This window comes from Leuciscus leuciscus (assembly GCF_965113295.1).
Source record: "Leuciscus leuciscus genome assembly, chromosome: 1".
Classification (NCBI taxonomy): domain Eukaryota; kingdom Metazoa; phylum Chordata; class Actinopteri; order Cypriniformes; family Leuciscidae; genus Leuciscus; species Leuciscus leuciscus.
In genome coordinates this window covers 48,361,500-48,385,344 of record NC_138725.1, presented here as the reverse complement: position 1 = coordinate 48,385,344, position 23,845 = coordinate 48,361,500, and the positions used below count along the sequence as shown (strand labels likewise).

The following is a 23,845-nucleotide window of genomic DNA, read 5'->3' as shown; positions in this document are numbered from 1 at the left end:
ACAGTTGCTAGAGTGTGTTTGTAGCAAAATTGTGTGCAGTTACAGTTCTGGGTGTGTTTTTCCGTAGCATGTTTCGTATGCAGTTGCTAGGGTGTTATGAGTGTGTTTTTAGTGCATTGTTGTGCAGTCACTAGAGTGTTTTGGGTAGTTTCAGTATGTGTCTTTGCAGTTGCTATAGTCAGTTTCATCTCTGACTCTTCTAATGGCAATTTTACCTGGTGAAAGTTGTAAGTCTACTTGGAATGGAAATAGCATACCTCTCCTCGAAAAGCTGCATAATTTGACATATCATATGCTAGTGTACCTAAGGGTTTGTTCAAATACCTAACCTTAAGCGTGAGTAGTAATAGTGATGCTTGCCTTGTCTAGCTTAATTCAAGAACAATAGAGGTCAATGGGAAGTCCAAATTTAGACTGCTAGGTAATTGTGTGTGTATGTGTGGTAGTTTCAGAACGTTACACTACAGTATATCATGTAGCAAAGAGGAAGTGTGGTCAGTTTTGCAACACTCAGCTTTATATCCGCAGAGCCCTGGAGATTTTCTCCAACCAAGGGAGATTTTGAGTCCAGGAAATGACCTTATGACTCAAAGCACTAGATTAGGCATTTATACAGTTGTTTGACAATTACCAACAAATTGCATGACTAAATATATCATTAATTCATAATTTAATTTGAGACTGATGAAACACTATACAGCCAGCTGACTTCCAATATGACCAATTGATACATTTTCTTTTGGTTAGCTGCGTTGAGCCACATCAAAGGGTTTCCAGTCCAGAGCTCTTTCCTGGTTCCGTCTTCCCCTCTTTAATATGAGCTTCGAGATTGAGAAGGGAAAGCCAGACCTGAGGAATGCATAAAAGAATCCGGATGTCCCGTCAAACCCTAGCGACGAGTCCACTGCTCTTTTTAGCACATTGTGAATGGTTTGTGCAACCAGTTTGGATAACAATGAATATTTTGGTATAATACTAAACACTCTGAAATTTTGGTACCATGGCAACCCAAAACTTAAGTAGCAAATCAAACCATATGATGTTTGTTGAACATATCGAACAGAGGAAGTGAAAGAGACAGAATGTTCTCTACGTACTGCACATTCTTTGAGAATATGTAGCAGAGTTTACTGGAAAGAAAGTGTGAGATCAATACCTGCCAGATGCCCATGTGTTCTGTCCTTTCTCCTTTACAGGGGCAACTAGAGGTCACTCTGTCTCAGCCCACTCGCACAGCCAACGGCACACCCTGGTGAGTTCAGACATTAATGATGTTTAATAGGAGTGTGAGTGTGTATGTGTGTGTGTGTGCGCGCGCACATGTGTGTCTGTCTTACATCTCCTTCACGAATCTGGACTGAGAGAGGTTTGAATACAAATAGATTTGTCAGTCCGTACAGCACATACCCTTATAAAAACCTATTGTGACGTTGCAGTGACAGTGGAATCAGATTGTAATACCATGGTATTTTGATATAAAAGCGTATAGAAAGTATCTCTTTTGCACACCATGGCTGCATTTATTTGATCAAAAATAAAGCAAAACAGTATATTGTGAAATAATATTAGAATTTCCAATAAAACATTTTTTAAAATATATTTTAAAGTGTAATTTATTCCTGTGATGTTAAAGCTGAATTTTCAGCATCATTACTCCAGTCTCCTTTAGAAATCATTATAATATGATGATTTGATGCTCAAGAAACATTTCTTATTATTATCAGTGTTTTTTGTTTGTTTTTTTTTGATGAAGAGAAGGTTGAAAAGAAGAGCATTTAAAAAAAAATACACAGCAGGTTATACAGCCACTTGTAAGATAATGGTATGTGGGCCAGGTTGACTGTGTCATAGATTTTGGGTGTGTCAGCACAAAGAACCAAACACACTGAAAAGGTTTTTACTGTGCATTTAATCACTGCAAATGAGCAGTTATTTTATTGTATTGTCAAGATTGTGTGTGTGTGTGTGTGTGTGTGAGAGAGTGTGTGAGTGTTAGCAGGTTGAGATTTGCATGAAACCTTCAGCCAGACGGTGACTCAGTCTTTTTTATCGCGTGTAGAGGTCGCTCAGTCCCATCACAGATTAGACACATACGTCCTGTCATCCTGAGTGCTTTCTGTCTCGCTCAGTTGGCTGGATGTGGAATGTCTTGGATGTCTGGATGTCTTGGCAGTATTCTTGAGAAAACCGTATTATTTTTAGCAGAGGTCAGAAAGACTTACTCCATCATACTGTCCTCAATCACCAGATCTGAAAGAATGTATTGTCTTTGTATCTCTCTCTCTTGGTTTATTTCCTCTCCCTGCCTTTTTTAAATCTCAACAAAAGAACATTTTGTTCATGTTTGGCTGTAGGTTTCAGGTCTTTCTCCTCTTGGCCAGCTGTTCTGTACTGTCAGTCCATTTAAGGGGTCAACCTGACAGGTCACAGCTTGGTGTTAATGTGTTTCCCACGCTTCAAAAGCTGAGTGCCTGGACTTTCATGGTTTCTATATTGAAATCTGTGTTTTTTTGTTGTTGTTTTTCCGCACGCATTCTGGTTCGCAATTTTTTTGGGGGGACTCTCCATAGACGTGATGGTTTTTATACTGTACAAACTTATATTCTATCCCCTTACACTAACCCTCCCCATAAACCTACCCATCACAGAAAACTGCATTTTTACATAAAAAACAACAAAAAAAAACTCTTTCTGTATGATTGATAAGCTTGTTTCCTCATGGGGACCTCAATTTAGGTCCCTACAGTGACACAAGTCCCCATGAGTCAGTGTGCATTCAGGTTGAAGTCCCCACCGGTATAGAAAAACACTAACACACACTAACACACACTAACACACACACACACACACATTTAATTTGCTGTCTAATTATAATGACCAGAAACTAACCCAAATATATAAATATGTAATTACTAGGAACTCTGAAAGAATGCTTTTTAGAATGAATTTTTTTTATATATTTTTGTTTTTTATGAATTATTTTTCCAAATGAGGTCGTTCTCGAATGTCCCCCATTTTCTTTACTTTCAGGGACAATTTTGCCTTCAAAAATGGCAGTATACAAACGTACAGTATATAAATGTGGTCAATGTGTGTGCAAGCCTTCCAGCAAGGGCATAGCTTACTTAGTTACTAACTAAGCAGCACTGCATTTTAATTGGATTAAAATCAATCACCTATTGACCACAGTTCAACACGCCACATAAATGCACTATAGAGAATAGTGTGTTATAGAGATAGTTACACACTAAACAAACTTTAATTAAATAAAATTGTAAACAAGGAGTGAAGAACCTACTGAGTTCTTTGTGACAGTGGGGAGATAGCAGTTATAACAGTGACAAACCAATGATTTATTTAAACTTAGACAGTGTGTACGTGTGAGTACAATGGGTAACTGGGCTATATTAGCTTTTATCATTATTGTGTTAACCATTGATTAATCAAGCTATTGATGTCTGTTACTGTAAGTCATTTGGAGTTGGCAGTAAAAGTTTTACACACACACACACACACACACTCAAAAAAAATCCCCTTGATTCAGTGGACGTTTATGGAGGGGAGCATAAAATATGTTTCCCTTCTTTTCTACCTTTCCTCCATCCCTCCATTTCTTTTATCAGTTTCCTGTCAGTGTGGGCCACACAGATGGTTTAGGTTAGTAAGCCTAGGCCACAGAGAGCTTCAGAGAGGGAGGGATACACACACAGTGCTACGTTGCCTTCATATTAACCGTTTTGCCTGGCAGTATTACCAACCCCAGAGTTTCCAGTTCCATGACGCTATTCCACTGAAAACATTTGAGTTCAAGTCTTAAACCATAAGATAGTTTCATACGGCCCCCCTCACGCATAAAAAAAACATGTTATCCTTAAATCCGCAAATCAATTTTCCTCTTTTATATTTTGGCTTTTTTTTTTATCTTATTTAATCTTTTTTATTTTTAGATTGTTCACATGCTGCACAATTATTATTATAATACATTTTTGTTTTGCCTTTTTATTATGATTGGACAGTTGAAGCCGAGGTCATACAGGAGAGGGAAACGGGATGGGGAAAAAAAATGCCTGAAGCACAAAGCATGTTTCTGACATAAATGTATTTATTTTAAAAAAAAAATTTAAATCAGCATTCATTTTTATTTTTTAGTCTTTAGACAGTACAGTTTGGGGTTGGTAATATTTATTTTATTTTATCTCTTCTGTCTCTTCTGCCCACAAGGCTGCGTTTATTTGATAAAAAAAAAAAAAAAATACAGTAAAAACAGTAATGTTGTGAAATATTATTACACTTTAAAATAAGTGTTTTCTGTTTTAATATATTTTAAAATGTAATTTATTCCTGTGAATCAAAGCTGAATTTTCAGCATCATTACTTCAGTCTTCAGTGTCACATGATCCTACAGAAATCATTCTGTGATGATTTGCTGCCCGAGAAACATTCCTTATTATTATCAATGTTGAAAACCGTTTTTGTTGTTATTGTTGGAACATTGATTAAAGAATAGAAAGTTCAAAAGAACAGCATTTATTTGAAATAGAAATCTTTAGTAACATTACAAATGTCTTTACTGTCACTTTTGATACATTTTTTATGCATTCTTGTTGAATAACAGTATAAACTTCTTACTGACCCCAAACTATTAAAATAATTAAAATAATAATTTTAATTGTGCTTATAAAAGTACAACTGGCCCCCAGGTCATTTGAGTTCAAGTTTGTATTCGTGACATGAGTCGAGAGTGTGTTTTTTTTTTTTTATAACATGCTGGACTGCAGAGTTTTTTTTGGGGGGTGATTTTGCTGTCACTTCCGTAAACAAGCACTACAGTATTTGCTTATTTTCCTTTCTCCCCTCATCAAATCAGTCATTTGACATCTTTCAGCAAAAAAATTGCTACATTCATAACAGCACTTTCCACTTTCCCTTCCAAATAATCCATCCTGTTCTCTCTTGTTCTCTCTCAAATTTTTTTATCCATTTTATAATGAGTTGAATTGAGGTCTATGACTCTGACACCCTTATCCATGTGTTAGTAAAGTCAACATCCCGCTTGATTGACAGTTCGGTTTGATATTTTGTCTAGGCCCCTTTATCTTATATTTCCATTTATTTGTATTTCTCTCTTGCTGTTTCTCCCTCAAGTCTTCCATGCCTAGATTTGGAGAAAGGCATATTCATTTTCCTCTCCTCCTTCTATTATTCCTGCCGTTTAATCCTGTGTGACAAATTGTTTCCTGTTCTGCTCTCCCTCTTACAGGAAGTCGACTCGTAGGCCCCTCTTGGGGGCCACTGTTGTGGACTCTGGGAAAAGAGTGGGCCGCGGTGGGTAGGTTTGGGATGGGTTTGATTGGACAGCTGTGGAAACCTTGGAGACCCCCAGCCCCTCCAACACACACACACACGCACACACACGCACACACACACACACACACACACACACACACACACACACACACACACACACACACACACACACACACACACACACACACACACACACACACACACACACACAGACAGACACACACACACACACACACACACACACACACACACCACTCACCCCCCTACAGATCCTCTACAGCAGTCCAAACCTGCGTTCCAGCTGTGACTATTGAATAAACCTCTACTTTACAGTTTCCAGACTTAAACTTCAAACGCCTCCAACATCTAACACATACTCACTCACACAATCACAGCACAAATCTGACTATGAATTTCAGTCTCCCATAGGAAAGAAAATGACAAATGAGACATTTAAATGTCTCCGTTAATTCTTCTTCACAGCAACAAGATTAAATAGAGAGCAAATGGGAAAGAGAGATTTTTTTTCCTCCTCCAAATAATAGATCTCAGGAATCGCTATATTTTCATCTTTGAAGTTGAGAGTTAAATAAAAAAAAATTTGTGATAAAGTTCTGAGGAAATTGGCTCAGTAAAAAAAATTGTTGTGGTGGCATTCACTGGAAAAGCCTCTGTGGCTCTTTTATTACATGTAATAAATTAATTACAATTTACAGTGCGACAAGTGCTTTTACGCTTTGCCAGGTTTTATCTGTGATCATTGGTAAATACTTTACGTTAGGGAGCTAGGGGCCAATAATTTTGATAGGAAAATGTAAGACTTTGAGACAGTCACTTGACTTTGAGACTGAATATAAAATTCAAAATGTATCCACCTCAAGTGATAATTTCAGTATAAATGTAATTTCTTCCTATACTGAATTTTCTGAGCTATGCTATTCAAGTTCATTTTATAGTTCTATAAAATTACATTTTTATTTCTCCAAATGAATTTAAGGAGAAACATCTGGGGTAAAGTTAATATGAAACTCCATAAGTCTCTTGAGCAATCAAAGATCAGTGTCTAAACAGTAAAATATTAATTTGGGCAAACATATCCACACAACCTGTAAACATACAGATACATCATGATACATATTAATCGTTTAAAAATGATCACGTCGTCGTCATTTAAAAACATCTGTTCAGTCAGAATGGCAGCGTCTCATTCATTTCTACATTCCTTTTCTATAGAGGAAATATGACTTTCTTCTTCCTCATTCAGCTGAAAGGATGGCCGATTCAGAGCGCATGGGTTTGGCCTAGTGCCATGCTGATGTCACTGTTTGATCCATTATATAGGATAAGATTGGCACACAGTCACACCACACCAAACCCTGTGCTTTATCAGTGCCTTCGCGTGTAGGTGTGGCATTTCAAGTTTAGACACACAGTAACTGCACAGACACGTGTGTGTGTTTGTGTGTGTGTGTGTGCGTGCACTACTGCTATAGCTAAACTTTGAGAGGCTTGAACGAGACGTGACCCACCTCGTGCCGATCGGGAGCTGGTATTGTTAGGTAATCAACGACATGTAATTGTGTTGTGTCATCTGGCTCCGAGGGTCCAAGGTGCTCAGGTTGATCTCGAGTGGCTCATTCACTCAAAAGGGCATCACTGTTTAGACAGCCAAAACCCAACTGTAACCCTTACTTCCTGCCTTTCTTGCTTTCTTTACTCGCTAACTATATTTTCCCAGAGAAAAGGGCAGATAGGCTAACATGGTTCAAATGATCATGCCTGCACTTTAAACAAAAACGGTTCTTCAGCCACTTCAAACCATTGTGTTGTCTAGAGCCATTCTTCACTATAGAGGTGTCATCCATCCATCCATCCATCCATCCATCCATCCATCCATCCATCCATCCATCCATCCATCCATCCATCCATCCATCCATCCATCCATCCATCCATCCATCCATCCATCCATCCATCCATCCATCCATCCATCCATCCATCCATCCATCCATCCATCCATCCATCCATCCATCCATCCATCCATCCATCCATCCATCCATCCATCCATCCATCCATCCATCCATCCATCCATCCATCCATCCATCCATCCATCCATCCATCCATCCATCCATCCATCCATCCATCCATCCATCCATCCATCCATCCATCCATCCATCCATCCATCCATCCATCCATCCATCCATCCATCCATCCATCCATCCATCCATCCATGATTATGAGTTCCTATTTTGTAGTGCACGCTGTATGTTGAGTATTACAGTCTCCTGTACTGTCATGTCCTGTACAGAGCTAAGAGATAATCCGATGAGTCAGTGTTTCATATCTCTCTATAACTTTTAAGTGAAATACGGCGTGCTTCGACTCCGATCTGGATATGTCATCGTCTGCTCCGGTTTTTCAGTTTAGCACCAAAATATCTATCCTTTTAGGTCACCATCACAAACTTCTCTGATCCCCATATTCATTAAAACTTTTTTAGTTTTACTGTTAGTCTAGACAGATAGTAAAACAGATCTAGCCCCTGAGACATGAGTCATAAAGCTCATTTCCACTTTTACACCTCATATCCATAAGATATCTTACTGCCCTCTAAAGTCTCTATATAGCAGAGCATGTTTATCTGTATCTGCGTGCTAGTCTCATTCCAGAGCTCGGCTCATTTTATCTGTGTGTGTATGTGTGTATTATTGCTGTCTAGATTAGGATGAGGGTTATTCTCATGCCTGAGGGACAGAAAATGTTTTTTTGTTAAAACCGGATTGTTGATCTTGATTCTGCTCTGATCCATAAACCGGTTCTGGCAGGTTCTGACCGGCTGATTCCAGCCCTCACAGCTCCTGCGAATGGAGGCTTCCTCTTTTTGTGCTGCCTCTCTCTCTCTCTCTCTCTCTCTCTCTCTCTCTCTCATTCTCTCCCTCTTTCGGATGGATGTCTGTAAACTCTTGACTCCGTCTGAGCTTTAACTTAAATTAGAGAGTGATGCAAATCCGCAGGGATCTACCACTGCATCTCCATTACACACATACACTTGTAAACAGACCTGTAAATAAATGTACAGAACATCGACATGGTTCAAGATATTCAAAGAACACAACAGCTATCGTCTGTTATCTGTCATATCATGATATTATCTGTCATATCAAACAATTTCATCAGCTTGTTGGTATCGGCTTATTGATATAATCAATATTTTGATATCAGTATGTTATTAAAGAAGACATAATGAGAGATTTCAACTTGGTGGTGTGTGTGCATAAAGTATGATTGTGTGAGATCGATCAGATCATTTGCTCTCCCATAAGATCCTATATGTGCACCGGGCCAGTATCCGTCCATCCGATCAGTGAATATATGATCTCTGGTTACAAACCATATTTTTCCAGGGCATCAGCAAAGGGAAATGAGTTTTCAGGACTCTGAATTTCATTGACTTAACAAATGGCTAATTTGGGTGAGAAACTAGCAAGTCCAAGTAATTAGTGTCAATTGAAGCTCTCTCTCCAGATAACAGGAGGTTCAGGAATGTCTCGTTTGATTAACTGACTCACTGCCACGTTTAATTCCTCAAATACAGCCCAGTGTGTGTGTGTGTGTGTGTGTGTGTGTGTGTGTGTGTTTTAGTCTGTTTGAGTGCCAGTGTTATCAGAGTGATTATCTATCCGTCACTGTCTGCTTCAAGGTGCTTGTGCTCCCAGCATTCCTCAAATAATCTTTCAGTTGTTAGCTACTGACGTCCTCTGACTAATCTTTTACCTGCTCATTACAAATTGTTATTCTGCACTTAACAAGAGTCTTTTAGTCCAAAAGTACAGTAGACGCTTGTGGCCTTGATTTTTATCCATAGGGATTTCTATCCTTTAACCACTACACCACAAAACATTTTAAATGGCAGTACCATGGTACTTTAAACCATACCATGATACTGAAAGATTATTCATTAAACATGGTACCACATCCAAAAAAAATTATCCGAAAACACTGTCCATGGCCCAATGATGAGGAATGTCCCACTAAGGTCCTTTATAGTAAAGCATATTTATTGGAACCACCACCAATAATTTTCTTTGTCCTAAGCCCTGTGAGTTTTAATGACAACTATTTTCTTGCCCCTAGACCTCTCTTGTTCTCCTCGTCTCTTCCTAGTTTTCTCTTAGCGTGCGAGTGTCCTTGGCGTCTCTTAGTCACGTTTATTTTCAGTCTTTTCCCTGGCTGCCAGACCGATAAAGCTCTGCTTGCCTGGCCATGGTGGTGGAGGGTGGAGGGATGTGCGTGTGTGAGTGTTGTGTTTGTGTGTGAGATGTGAAATGTCTGCATATGCGAAGTGGTTTCATGCTATGTTGGGGTCTGTTTTAGCAGCAGAATTATGATGTTGACCCCAACTTCCCTCAAGGGATAGTGTGCATACATATATATATATATATATATGTGTGTATGTGTGTGTGTGTGTGTTTTGGGGGCCAGGGGAGGGGGTCGTACAGTACTTACTGGGTTACAGTAGGCACATTGCTGACGTCTATGTTGTGTTCCATGTTGTTCAGTCTGTCAGGAGTTCCTGAGGAGAAGAGAAGTCTCATCATGCAGAAGGGTAAGATGACGATGGACGAAGACCCAGAGGTGCTCGTAAAGGGTGAGAGAAATTCTGCTAATTAATAATTCTCTTGCACCATAGTTGTCATTATGGCTAAAAGACCAAATGTATTTTTTGCATGCATTGGTGCATTTGTGGGTATTAACAATATTCATTATTAACAACAATTATAGAATCAGATTGATCTGAAGCGTGAAGACTGCAATTTCGAAGATTTGAAGATAGCGTGAAGATTGCAATTTCTAAGGTTGAATTGGTTTTAACTTTATGACATTCTGGTAACTTTATCTGCAGTCAGTTAATCTCAAATCTGTCTCACAACTATCTTCCTATAAACCAGAGTGTAGCAGGCTAAACAAATGTCCACACACACACACACACACACACACACACACACACACACACACACACACACACACACACACACACACACACACACACACAAGATATTCACATAAAAAAACAAAACATTTTTTCAAATGAGTAAGAGTACTACCCAAATGATGTTTTAGTCATCTTTAGCTCACTTTTGTGTACAGTTTTGTCCCCAATCTATAGGTAAGTCCACACACACATGCATCAGTTATAACTTGCAGTATTATCAGTGACACACAGATTGGCAGACACACTGCACACCAATTGAGACAGTTAGACATTGTTAACCAACACCTAAGTTGCTGTCCACAGGTTTAAGTGTGTGTGTGTGTGTTATTCAGAGTTGTCTGTGATCTCAGGGTGTGTAAATGTGAGCACTGTGCAGTATTTGCTGCACTGGAGTGGTAATAATACTCAATCACATGTAATGAGTAATAATAAGCAGGGCAGAGTAATATTAGTGTAGAGGGGTCCAAATACTCCGCCAGCCTGTCTCATGCTGGCCCATGGAGCTGCTAAATAAGACAGTCTTCCCCCAGTCTGTCTGTCTGACACACACACACACACACACACACACACACACACACACACACACACACACACACACACACACACACACACATTCAACGGGAAAGGTAGCAGGTGCAGTACATCTGCAAGCAGCAGCGGAAAAAGGTAACATGGTCCGGGTGTCATGAGGGTTTCTCCAAAAAAAAAGTTTTCCCATGAAATGTGTCTTGATTATTGGCTCTGATACACATTTGTGCATAGCTGACAAACTTGGTTTGAAGGTCTGGAGGGAGATTTTATCCCCAGTGTGACCTTAACACAACCCTCTATTAAGATGGGTGAGCGATGGTTTGGTACGCTGCTCTCGACTGGATGTGGACGGGCTGGTTTGTGCTGTCACGCCTTTTTCCATGAGCACTCAGTCTGACTCTGCATGAGCTCTGTGATGCTCTGGATCTCAAAAAATGATATTTCAAATTAAACAATTTATTTCTGTCAGGTTTTGAAATGGAGCTTTCATATTCTCAGATTGATCTGTTGCAATATTTATCATTTATAATATGGGTATTTTTCTCTTTCTTTTTCAGGCTGGCTCCTGCGAGAGGTGCAGGGAGGCTGGCTCCGGCAGAGGAGGTTCTGGTTCGTGTTAACAACCGACTCTCTCGATTACTACAGCGGCTCGGACAGAGATGCTCGCAGACTCGGCACGCTTGTACTCACGTCCCTCTGTTCAGTGCTGTGGCCCGATAAACACACCTACAAACAGACAGGTAACGCACCTGCAAATAAACTGGGACAGTCACCATTCCCTTTCATTGTGTACACTCTCTAAAAATGAGTGGCACAATAACTTGTCACTGGAGCAGTGCCCTTGAAGGGACAACTGTGTGCCTTTCCCTAAATTATTCATAGTCGTACCTTAAGGGTACAAATTACTTCTCTAAGGTACTAAAAGGCACTTTTAAAGGGTTCACCCAAAAATGAAAATTATCCCTTAATTTACTCACCCTCAAGCCATCCTAGGTGTATATGACTTTCTTCTTTCAGCCAAACACAATCGGAGTAATATTAAAAAATATCCTGGCTCTTCCAAGCTTTATAATGAGAGTGAATGTTACCTTAGATTTTGAAGCCCAAAAAAGCACATCCATCCATCCATCATAAAAACGTTGATGAATGTGGAAGCATGGAGGATAGAGCAGAACAAAACAAAACACAGATAACGAATTAGAAGTCTAAAACATGAATTTTTAAAGAGAAATGGCATAAGATTTTGATATAACAAAAGACGAGCTTGAATTTGTTGCACAACCCACGTCTACTCTCACCTGAGCTTACGCTACTCCTACATCCTACGTCATACATCGCGTCAGGGGTTACTCTTCAGCCGGAACTAGAGTCGCATACGGCCATTACCAGAAGTCAGTGATTATAGTTTATAAAGTTATAAATATGGATATTTTTGCTTCAGAAGGCCTTTATTAACACACTGGAGCCGGAGATTACTTTTATGATGGATGGTTGTGCTTTTTTGGTCTTCAAAATCTGATGTACCAGGATATTTTTTTAATATAACTTCGATTGTGTTTGGCTGGAAGAAGAAAGTCATATACACTTAGGATGGCTTGAGGGTGAGTCTTTGGATGAATAGATAAGGTACAATATTGTCTTTTTAAGTGTTTTGCCCTATACTAGTGATAAGTGATAAATGGTACTTTTTGCATATTTCCTTTCTGAGAACATATGGAAAAATATTTTTTGGTGAACTATTTTGCATTTTCTGGTTTATATACCAGATTTTTTTTTCTTCATTTATGCATAGTTTTTACCTTTGAGTATGTCTTTAAAAGAAGTTTAAAAACAACCAATCAGAGCAGTTTTTTTCTGTTTGCACTGAAGGAGTGTATAACTAAAAATACATTCCCTGTATTCACATCTTCTGAAATTCTGTCATCATTTGGAACAACATTTATCATGTTGTTCGAAACCCAAAAGACCTTTGTTCATCTTCAAAACACAAATGAAAATATTTTAAGTGAAACCTGAAAGATTTCTGTCCCTCCATTCAAAGTCAAGGTAACAGAATCATAGAAGATCCAAAAGGTCATAAAGGCATAGTAAAACTAATCTATATGAATTCAGTGGTGTCATTCCCTTTCAGTCTTGTGAAGAGATATATTCGCTTTATATGATGACATTTACGTTTTATTTACATCTAAACAATCATGACATGCACATAGAGCATGGTATGGTAAACATGGAAGCCCATTGGTTGTGTGAGAACCAATGAGGTTTGTTCAAGCATGTGACGCACATACGAGTTTCCATGGTTATCATATGTGATGTGCTCTATGTATGCATGTTCATATGTGAATTAAAGCATATGTTCATATGTAAACAAAGCCTAAAATAATGACAGAATTGTAGTTTTTGGGTAATCTCTCCGTTTAATCCCTTTAAGGTTGTCCTTGTGATTTACTGTACAATATTCAACATTTTTCCATCTCTCCTCATCCATGTTTGACATTGCAAAAATATATTTGCAAAATCGCTTGTCACTTTTTTGTATCACGTTATGTTAGTAAATGGTGTGAACTTGCCTTTTAAAGTCCAGTGGAAGATAAACAGTATTTCACTCACTATTTTAGGATTTGCCCTCACGATGACATGCATTTTTGACATGTGTGAAACATGCAGAGAAGATCTTTTGGTCAGATCACAGGCACAGAGCAGCCGTAAGACTGCTGATCTCTTTTCGACATTGACGTGAAATCTTTCTTGTGGGAAGACTTTGATCGTAGAAATGAAATGCAGGATTGTTTGAGAGCAAAAGCAAAATGATGGCAGACAAATGGCATGCATTGTTGTCTGGGGAGTTGGTAGGCAATAACCAGACAGACTCAAAGACTTAGTCATACTGTACAGTATATATGTGTGTGTGTGTGTGTGTTTGTGTGTGCATATTAACATGGCACATGTTGAGCTGGATTTCTGAAACACACACGCAAACTTTCAACCAGCACAGTTCACAAAACTCTAAACTTTTCCCAGATTAACTTTAGGGACTTTCCTAGATAAAAGTGTGTGTGTATATCTGAAATTGTGTGTACAAGCCAAGGGCAGCAGTTGGTCAGGAGTCATTCATTATCCAGCACAGCGGACACGATGGAAACAGTTTCTTCTTTTAACAAACAATTCGTCATATAATATCATGTCTAATGGCTCGTCCACAGAGTAAAACAGATCTTTTAATGAAAAAGTTAACGAGGTACAATTTCGTGGCCAAGAAATAGGAGTTGTTTACAGTGGACTCCGAATATTTTGGCCTGCAAATCTTATAGACACAGTGGTCCTGAAAAACCTTGAAATATCAAGGAATTTACCCAAAATGAATAACAGGAAAATTTCTACTGTGAATATATACATTGTTCTGTTCTAAAATATTTAATTGGCTAGATATTTTGTAGAGCGAAATCTTGCCTAGCCTAGAGAGATTGGTGGGCTTTATGGAGATTGTAAAGAATTGGTGTGTCTTTATAAGTGTCAGTTTTGAACCAAAGTTTCATTCTTTTGACTGCCAAAGTTAACAACAAGGGAGAAATTATATATTAGTAAGATCCTCATAAAAGATCCAGATCCGGCTTTGGGAACATCTGAACACATTTACTGCAGGCCAGGCACGTGAAATATGAGGTTGTCAGAATACTGGAGCTCTAGTACATTTGTCTTTAATCCGAAATAGTATAAGCACATATACGTTTTATTGCATTTTTTGACTTTTATTTATGTGCGTTCTCTCGTTATTTGTTAGGAGATGCTATTTTTGTACTGCACAGCTTTGGTGAATTTTCTTTTTGAAATTTTTTGAAATGTGTGTGACAGGTTACTGGAGTCTGACAGTGTATGGCCGTAAGCATTGCTACAGACTATTCACAAAGCACTACAATGAGGCGGTGCACTGGGCGTGTGCCGTGCAGAAAGTCATCGACAGCAAAGCACCGGTGGAGACGCCAACACAGCTCCTCATACAAGACATTGAGGTGAGAGAACACATCTACATGAAGCGATTATAAATGGAGGGATTATAAATGTCAACTTGGTGTGTATATATATATATATATAAATAAACTGAATGTATACAGGTGAAACTCAAATAATTAGAATATCGTGCAAAAGTTCATTTATTTCAGTAATTCAACTTAAAAGGTGAAACTAATATATAGACTCATTACATGCAAAGTGAGATATTTCAAGCCTTTATCTGTTATAATTTTGATGATTATGGTTTACACTTTACAGCTTATGAAAACCCCAAATTCAAAATTTGAATATTGTGAAAAGGTTTTCATAGCTGTAAGTCATAATCATCAAAATTATAACAAATAAAGGCTTTAAATATCTCACTTTGCATGTAATGACTCTATATAATATGTTAGTTTCACCTTTTAAGTTGAATTACTGAAATAAATGAACTTTTGCACGATATACATTTTTTTCGAGTTTCACCTGTATGTACACGCATAAAATGGCAGCTTAGCTCCTAAACAGTCCATTGTCAGGATGGCACACATACACAGACACGGTGTGTAAACGGTCTAAACCCCACCCACTGTCATCTCAGTCCCAGTATATTATTATTAGTTTGTTGGCTAGTGATTTTACACTTATAGATGTGCTGCTTGGTATCTCGTGTCCCTGGAAATAGTTTTGAAGGCAGAGAGTAGCTCTTCAGAATAACCCTGTTGTTATGATGTAATGCCGGCACTCTCGGAGAGATCTGTATTAATAGGATGTTAGTTGCTAGCCCACAGAACTCCCTGGAATCCCATTGAGGTCGCACTTAAACAGACAGGCAGGCAGACAGACAGGCGTGAAAACCGCAATGGTTGAAATGTTAAGTGGCCAGACCCCAAAAATGATCTTGCTGATTGCTATATTACTCTTAAAGATAAGTTATGAATGGATATGAAATATTGAAACAACAAGACACGGGAGGCTGTGCTATATTCTCATTATAGTTATGATTAAAAGACACTATATTCTTGGCTCTTTTTTTTCTTCTTTTTTTTTTTATGGTTACCATGTATTAGAACATTTTGTTTTGATGAAGATATAGTTCCTGACATGGATACATACTATAAACTTAAGTTTACTAAACTTTTTATACTATTATTTTATGATACTATTTACGTATACTATTCATTTGACCTCTCACAAACTCAAACACAAAGTACATAGTGGTAATGGCAGGATATCTTGTCATGTTTAACTGCTCTTGGGTTGGTTTATCAGGTCTGTTATAAGCAAACATCCCACAACCAACATAAACAGGCCTTATTCACCCTAGGAATGTACACAGCAGCTTTCATTATACACACATACACAGAGCAGACCTTGGCCAGGGTCTGTAAGCTGAAATTTATTTCCCTTTCCTTCATTTCTCTCATCCGTTTCCCCAAACACAGCATTTACATTTGAAACATCATTTCATCATTTCATGATCTGTTTATTGGGACATAATGGTACACAGAAGATATATCTGTCTTGAGTTTATTTATTTCAAGGTGTTTAATTGTCCTTGCATTACTGTATGTGTGTTAATGTGCAATGTTTTTGTATAGGAGAATAAATTCAATCCAGAGGTTGTGGAGCACATCTATCAGCATAATCCCATCCTGAGGTACACGCAGAGCCCCCTCTACGCCCCACTGCTGCCTTTTCCCTACGGCAGTCTCCACCACACACGTGAGTCAGACGTTGGCTCTCTTTATTTAACTCTGTCTTCCTATTTCTTTCAATTGATCATAAATTAAAATGTTTTTTATGGAAAAACATAAACGTCCCCTTCCCCTCGCAAGGGAATCTCCAGCAACCTGTCAAAGATTGCAGCGATTAGCAAACAACAAAGATCTACTGATCAAATAGTTTCCTGATGGAAGAACTCAAGTCCAGCCCTGCATTTTTTCTTCTTAGAGAAGCCATTTCCCTCAGCTATACACTGATGAGCCAAAACATTAATGACCACCTGGCTAATATGTTGTTGGTCCTCTTCGTGCTGCCAAAACAGTGCCGAGCCATAAACTCTACAAGACCCTGAAGATGTCCTGTTGTATCTGGCACCAAGACATTAGCAGCAGTCAGATCCTTCAAATCCTGTAGGTTGCCAGGTGGAGCCTCTGTGGATCAAACTTGTCGGTCCAGCACATCCCACAAATGCTCAACTGGATTGAGATCTGGGAAATTTGGAGGCCGGGGCAACACCTTGAACTCTTCATCATTTTCCTCAAACCATTCCTAAACAATGAGTGCCATATGGCAGGTGCATTTGCCACTTCCACCAGGGAACAACATTGTCATGAAGGGGTGTACCTGTCCTGGTCTACAACAATGTTTATGTAGGTATCTGTCAAATTGACGTCCACATGAATGGCCAGACCCAGGGTTCCCAGCAGGACGTTTCCTAGAGCATCGCACTCCCTCCACTGGCTAGTCGTCATCCCACAATGCATCCTGGTGCATCACTTCCCCAGGTAAACATATGTACATGGCTGTCCATCCTGATGTAAAAGAAAGCAGGACTCATCGGAGCAGATGACCTTCTTCCACTGCTCCAAATTCTGTGGTTTGTCCCTCTTCAGAACACTGTAAATTCTCACCACTACTGACCAGGAGCAACCTACAAGCCTTGCCATTTCAGAAATACTCTGAGAACTGATTGTCGGCTTATCATCTAATCTACCCAGACCTTAATCTGTGGCCCTGTTAGGAGATGATCAACGATATTAGCTTCACCTGTGACTAGACATATTTTGGCTCATCAGTGTATGTTACAATAGAGAAGACAATCACAATGTCAGTTTCATGCCAAGTTTAAGGACGTTTGGCTGTGTGAGCTATTCTTGACACATTTTGTATCCTTCAAACTCATGAAGTTTATCTATCACGCTTTCAGCGTCTGGCTTAACATATATAGACTGCCGCTCTGAATGTGCAAAATGATTGGCTGGCAGAAATCAAGGCGTTCTGATTGGGTAAAAAAATAATCTGACTGTGACCTGCAACCACTTGTTTACAGAGACTAAGGTTTGACATTCCAGGACAGTTTTGAGGAAGTAGTATAATTTTCTACATTCTCTTCCATAATTTTTTTATTTAGAACTTTTTTAAATAAATTAAATCACTTCTGATTTTAAATCTATAGAAATTTTTGAAAGTTGAAAAACATTTATTTTGACGTAGGGAGTCCTTAAAGCTTCTTTTAAAAAGCTGGTTTACATTGTCCTACTCGATTTCTTTCCATTGTGCCAGTTAACTCACCTTCTGTCTCTCTTTTTCTTAGATATGGCTGGTAAAGGCTACACATCCGTCCGCGAGGAGGCGGTGAGGCTGTTTAACTGCCTCCAGCAGTTAGAGTCGGCCCGCGAGCCCATTCCTCTCATACAGGGAATCCTCCAGACCTGCCTAGACCTCCGACCACTCCGAGATGAACTCTACTGCCAGCTCATTAAACAGACCAGCGTCACCAAATCATGTGTGCAGACGCAGCCAAACCCGCAGCTCAGATACTGGCAGCTGCTCACCTGCATGAGCTGCACCTTCCTGCCCAGCTGCAGCATTCTCAAATACCTGCGCTTTCACCTGAAGAGGTCAGTTACACACGAATAACACAGATCTCTCAGACAGCAGGGCTATTCTGAAGAGTTACATCATGAATATATACACTCCTCTGGATGTGTATGCTCACTTACCCACCATAATGCCAAAATTACTTTTTGAAGTTGTGAATACATAAAAGATCATTCAAGTCAATACAAAAACAAATACAATTTCAGTTTTTCTACTTTAAAATTTCACTTTTAATTCAATGTGTTTCTTGCCGTTTCTTTGTAATTGTGACATTTTCTGGCAATTTCTGAATGAAAATGGCTTCTACGGCAATTTTTTTTGTCAATGCAGCTGGATCTCAACATACACATATAAACATTCCCTTGAAGGCCTTGAGTATAAGGACGCACAACTGCGGTTGAGTGTGTAGGAAATATGGGCTGCCTGAGGTTGACTGGATTTGAAAGTTCACATCCTGTTCACTCATTCTTTTCCTCTCCTCGAGGGGTTGGGAAACGGCACAATGCTTTCTGCATCCCATGGCTAATTGACTCTTAAAGTACTGCCAGGCCAGAGGATAGACAGGGGAGAAGGGCAGAAAATAAGAGAATGGCTAAATAAACGAGTGTGCCTTGAGGAAATGGTGCGTTGACCACAGGGCTTTGATTACAGAGGCGGCTGGTGTAATGGAGACGGAGGAGTCTCTGTTCTCCTGAGGCCTCCGGACGCTTCCCGCATGTGTTTACTTAACACAATTAGGGCCTACGCCATGCATGTGATTACCAAGTGGCTGACACTTCATATCGCAAATAGACAAACTAAACAGAGAGGCCACACAACTTCCCCCTGATTTTTTTGGGAGGGAAATTTTGTGGTTTGTATGTGAAATTCTGTAAATGGTCCCTATAAAGTTTAAAATCTCTTTCTTTTATTATCTTCCCCCATGTATCAGGGTTCAAAGTTTGAGTGCGGACTCGGAGGTGGAGAGCTACGCGTCCTTCATAGCCCAGGCTCTAGAGAAGACGCGCGGCCGTGAGTGTGTGCCCTCTTGGGAGGAGATCCAGGGGCTGATGGGAAGGCAGGAGATACTGTGTACTGTGCACTACCCTGGACCGGGCTGCTGCCAGATACCGATCACCTCGCACACTACAGCTAATGAGGTATTGCATCAATCGTTTCCTCTACAGCTGGGCTTGGGAACCTTGTGCCGTTCATGTCACTATTGGCACACAAAAAAATAATCATTAGCATACAAACATAAGAATGAGACATTCATTTATTCGTTGTTTTTTTTTTATTAGATTTTTTTTTATGCTTCCACAAAAATGTATTGATTTATTCATTAATAGAAGTAAATGCATTTTTTGTTGCATATATTCATTTAAGAAAATATTCAAGAATTTTTCTTCAATTGATTTTTATGGTCTTAAATAGTTTTTGGTCAAAAATGTTCTAATGTAAACTAAAATAACTCTCATTTCCTTTGTCCAGGTTGTGAGGAAGATGGCGGAACGCCTCGGACTGCAGGACAGCCGAAACACATTTGCTCTTTTTGAGCAGAACACATGCTGGGAGAAAGCTATCGGAGGCAGCACCATAATTGCTGATGTCATCACAAGATTTGAAAAGTAACTCAGTCTAAATTTCTTCAATCAGTTGTATTATGTGTAATACAACAAATAGCTGAATGTACCAAACCTAAAGTACCACGTCAATACCATAATTTGTTGGACATTGTACATGTTTTTTAAACATGTACCATGGTAGTACTATGGTATTTTTTAAGTACTGTGTAAAGACCATGTTACATGAATATGTTAATCATTCAGTACCATAATATACATCAAGGTACCATGATATTACCATCCACGATTGCGCCACAGTACAGTACAGTGCAGGTCTGTTTTTCTTTATCTTTGATTTATTCACTTTCCCAACACTTTATCACACTTTAACCAACCCACCTGATACACACACACACACACACACTGTGAGAATGGACAAGCAGGTCTTTATTAGTATTCAGTAAGCCAGTAGGGATCTCAAGGTGAGACTGATGTCATCGTGTTAACTGATGTGGAAAGCAAACTGAAGGAGAGATAAGCCCAGCCAGCCAGAATTCAAGGCATCCGCTTTATTCTGGGAAGTGTGTTTGTATTTGTCTGTGTGTTTTTGCACGTCTCCGTGCCAACTCTTCCCAGAAGTGGGTTCATGGACACACGCCTAGTCTTTCTCTCACACTCATACATGTGTGCAGACACAAACACAAACCCGCGCGTGCAAAACTGCACATGCAGCAGAAAAAGCTGAGTGAGTCAGGGTGTCATGTGATTCAGAATGATGACTTCGCTCTGTTTGGGTGATTTTAGTCGTGTGTTTAGGGAGCATTTGCGGATTTCATTTGTTATCGTCATGCCCTGCCTTACAAGTCTCCTAAGACTTGTAGACTTATGTAAACAGTTGAAACAGTTTTAGGGTGCGTGAGAAGGGTTTAAAGGGATAGTTCACCCAAAAATGTACTCATTTACTCACTCCATATTTCGAAGAATGTCTGTAACCAAACAGACACTGACTTACATAGTATGGAAAAAAATACTATAGAAGTCAGTGGGTTCCATCAACTGTTCGGTCATTTTTCTTAGTATTGTTAAATTAAGCCATTCTTTGTGATGCACGTTGGACCCCTATAGTGTGGTGTGCATTTTTTGTAGCGTACAAAGTTGTACCTATAGTGCAAAGTGTATTTACTTTATGCTTCACATGTATATCTGATTAATATGCATGTTCCATTAACAAATCTCTGTCTCTCTGTCTTCCAGTTTGTCAGCTAAAGATCCAGACTCTGACTGCCAGTGCCGACTCTGCTTCAAACTCTATTGTCTGTTGGACACCGATAACATCAGTACCGACAGCATTGAGTACCTCTTCTTCTATGAGCAGGTAAAACAACACGAAACAAGCAGGGAAGAGCAAAAATGAGAAAGTTAAATGTAGATTATTAAGTAAAACTATAGGCCGAAATAGTCTGATAGAAGACTGAAAGAGAAATGGCCTTCTGTGGAATGTGTTTTATACCGAATATATAACATTTATATTACAAGCCATTAATTCCTGCTGAATAATATAAACAGGGTTAGTGTAACACGACTGCTGCCAACCTAGTTTGGATCTGTCTGCTAACATCCATTTAAGACATTTTATATGTCCATGAAACAGCAGAGAGCAGCTTAGGGGCATAGAGAGAAAGAGGGATTTCCCAGTTCTTCCTCTCTGTTTGTGTTTAATGTGGACTAGTTTCACAGTTGTGTGGACAGATGTATGCATTTCGTCTTTATCAGTCGGATGAAAAGCAAACATGCAACACAACACACTAGTGAACTCAGTAAACTTTCCCATGCTTGACTTCCTCCCTCCCTCCCTCTCTCTTTCTGTATCAGTGTCATGAGATGGTAGTGCGTGGGCAGCTGCCAGCCTGTGAGGGTGACCTTCTTTCTCTGGCGGCACTGAGACTGCAGTGTCTGCTGGGAGATTTCAGCGCCCTCTCTCCGTACCCGCCGTTGGAGCAGCTCTTTCCGGTTGAAGTGGTGGAGGCCCGGGCCCTGCTGGCCCCCGTCGATCCCCCTGGCTGCCCTTCCTTCCCCGGGGGTCTGCTGGCTGGGACATTGTGGGGGCACAAGCGGCGTCAGGAACAGGACCAAAGACTGCGAGCCAGGCTGAGAGAGGAGGGAGCTGTGGTGATGTCAACCATTTTAGAGCACTGGAAAGCCCTGGTGGGATACAGTCGCAGAGACAGCATGGCCGCCTATCTCACCATCGCCCGGCAGTGGTCCGGGTTTGGCTGCACGCTCTATGAAGTGGACTTCTACATCGTGAGTGGATGATTGATATTGGTGAAAAGTTTGGAATCATTAACTCTTTCCCCACCATTGTTTCAACAACAAACAAAAAAGTTCTCAGCCACCGTCAGCATTTCTGATCATTTCACAAAATTTGCATGGCCCCAGAATATTTATTTGTATGAATATCTGAAAATGCAATATATCAAAAGAAAGAACAGACCCTCTTCTTTAAACAACAACAACAAACAAAAAATGTATTCTAGTTTAATACGTTCTTTTTCTATCTACACTTGAATGTGGGAATTAAGTTACATAAAAAAAGCAACATTTTAAGCAAAAAGCTGAGAAAATAACGTTTTTGTCAAAGACTGGATTGGATTCAGAAAGATGATCAAAACATGTATGGAGTAGATCGAGTCCATCAACACGTTTTGATTTATATGCGTTATTTTACATATGCATATGCTTACATATGATATTGCTTGTTTCTGCTTCTTCTTCGCCTGTTTTGATCATTCAGGAGATTCAATACTCTTTCAGAAGATGTGTAATAGCACCCCCTACCGTATTACTGTGAAAACACGTCAAAAATTTCCGTCAATGGCGGGGAAAGAGTTAGGATTATTTTATGTTTTGTAAAAGAAGTCTCTTATGCTCACCTGGTCTGCATTAAAAATACAATAAAAACAGTTAATATTGTCAAATTCCACAAAAATATTTAGCAGCACATCTGTTTTCAACACTGATAATAATCAGAAATGTTTCTTGAGAACCAAATCAGCATGATAGAATGATTTCTGAAGGATCATGTGACATTCGGCAGTGGCTCAGTGGTTCATGTAGATTGTCTACAAACCGGAAGGTTGGTGGTTCAATCCCCGGTTCCACCTGACCAAGTGTCGAGGTGTCCTTGAGCAAGACACCTAACCCCAGCTGCTCCCGACGAGCTGGATCGCCTTGCATGGCTGACACCGCCGTCGGTGTATGAATGAGTGAGTGAATGGGTGAATGTGAGGCAATATTGTAAAGCGCTTTGGTGGCCATTGGGTCTGTGAAAGCGCTATATAAATGCAGTCCATTTACCATTTACCATTTTGACTGGTAGTGTACCACTGGGTAATTTTTCCAGAGAATCACAGCTGTGCCTAACATTCTTGTGTTTCTTGTAGAGCTCGACAGGAAGCTTCTCTCAGAAGTTGTGGCTGGGTGTGGCGGCTTCCTGCGTGTCTCTGTATCGTCAGGGTGAAGCTGAAGCGTTGGAGTCTCTACCAATAGGTCAGATCTGCTCCTATGGCGTCTCTGATAGCAACACATTCAGGATCACTGCAGGAGATCGAGACTTGCTCTTTGAGACCACAAAGGTAAGCGGGCTCTACCTGGTATCGCAATGTTTGTGCTATGGACATGAAATATTCTTCGAACCATGCAACTTGTTGAAAATCATTTTTTTGAAGTGGCTGGAGTTACGATATTAGTCTGTTAAGCAATTAAAACACAACATATCTGTGAGTCAGGAATTATGAGCCATACAAGCCAGATCTTCCTGCCATAGGTTTACTCTAGCAATAATGTGCAGATGCAGCTTGGCCTTCATGTTATCACC

General features: G+C 39.7%; 1 protein-coding gene across 2 annotated transcripts in view; it reads left to right on the top strand.

Annotated features, from left to right (window-relative positions):
* plekhh3 (pleckstrin homology, MyTH4 and FERM domain containing H3) overlaps nucleotides 1–23,845 on the top strand; it is a 36,679-nt gene that overhangs the window by 8,812 nt on the left and 4,022 nt on the right. Inside the window, exons 2-12 of one of the 2 annotated variants that reach the window (XM_082175383.1) lie at nucleotides 1,197–1,252; nucleotides 9,864–9,952; nucleotides 11,386–11,568; nucleotides 14,681–14,838; nucleotides 16,420–16,543; nucleotides 18,138–18,444; nucleotides 19,356–19,563; nucleotides 19,895–20,031; nucleotides 21,223–21,343; nucleotides 21,841–22,272; nucleotides 23,412–23,603. In XM_082175383.1, coding sequence (XP_082031509.1) covers nucleotides 1,197–1,252; nucleotides 9,864–9,952; nucleotides 11,386–11,568; nucleotides 14,681–14,838; nucleotides 16,420–16,543; nucleotides 18,138–18,444; nucleotides 19,356–19,563; nucleotides 19,895–20,031; nucleotides 21,223–21,343; nucleotides 21,841–22,272; nucleotides 23,412–23,603 — 2,007 coding nt within the window. The remainder of the gene's footprint in view (nucleotides 1–1,196; nucleotides 1,253–9,863; nucleotides 9,953–11,385; nucleotides 11,569–14,680; nucleotides 14,839–16,419; nucleotides 16,544–18,137; nucleotides 18,445–19,355; nucleotides 19,564–19,894; nucleotides 20,032–21,222; nucleotides 21,344–21,840; nucleotides 22,273–23,411; nucleotides 23,604–23,845) is intronic. The other variant, XM_082175384.1, reaches the window with a different exon arrangement.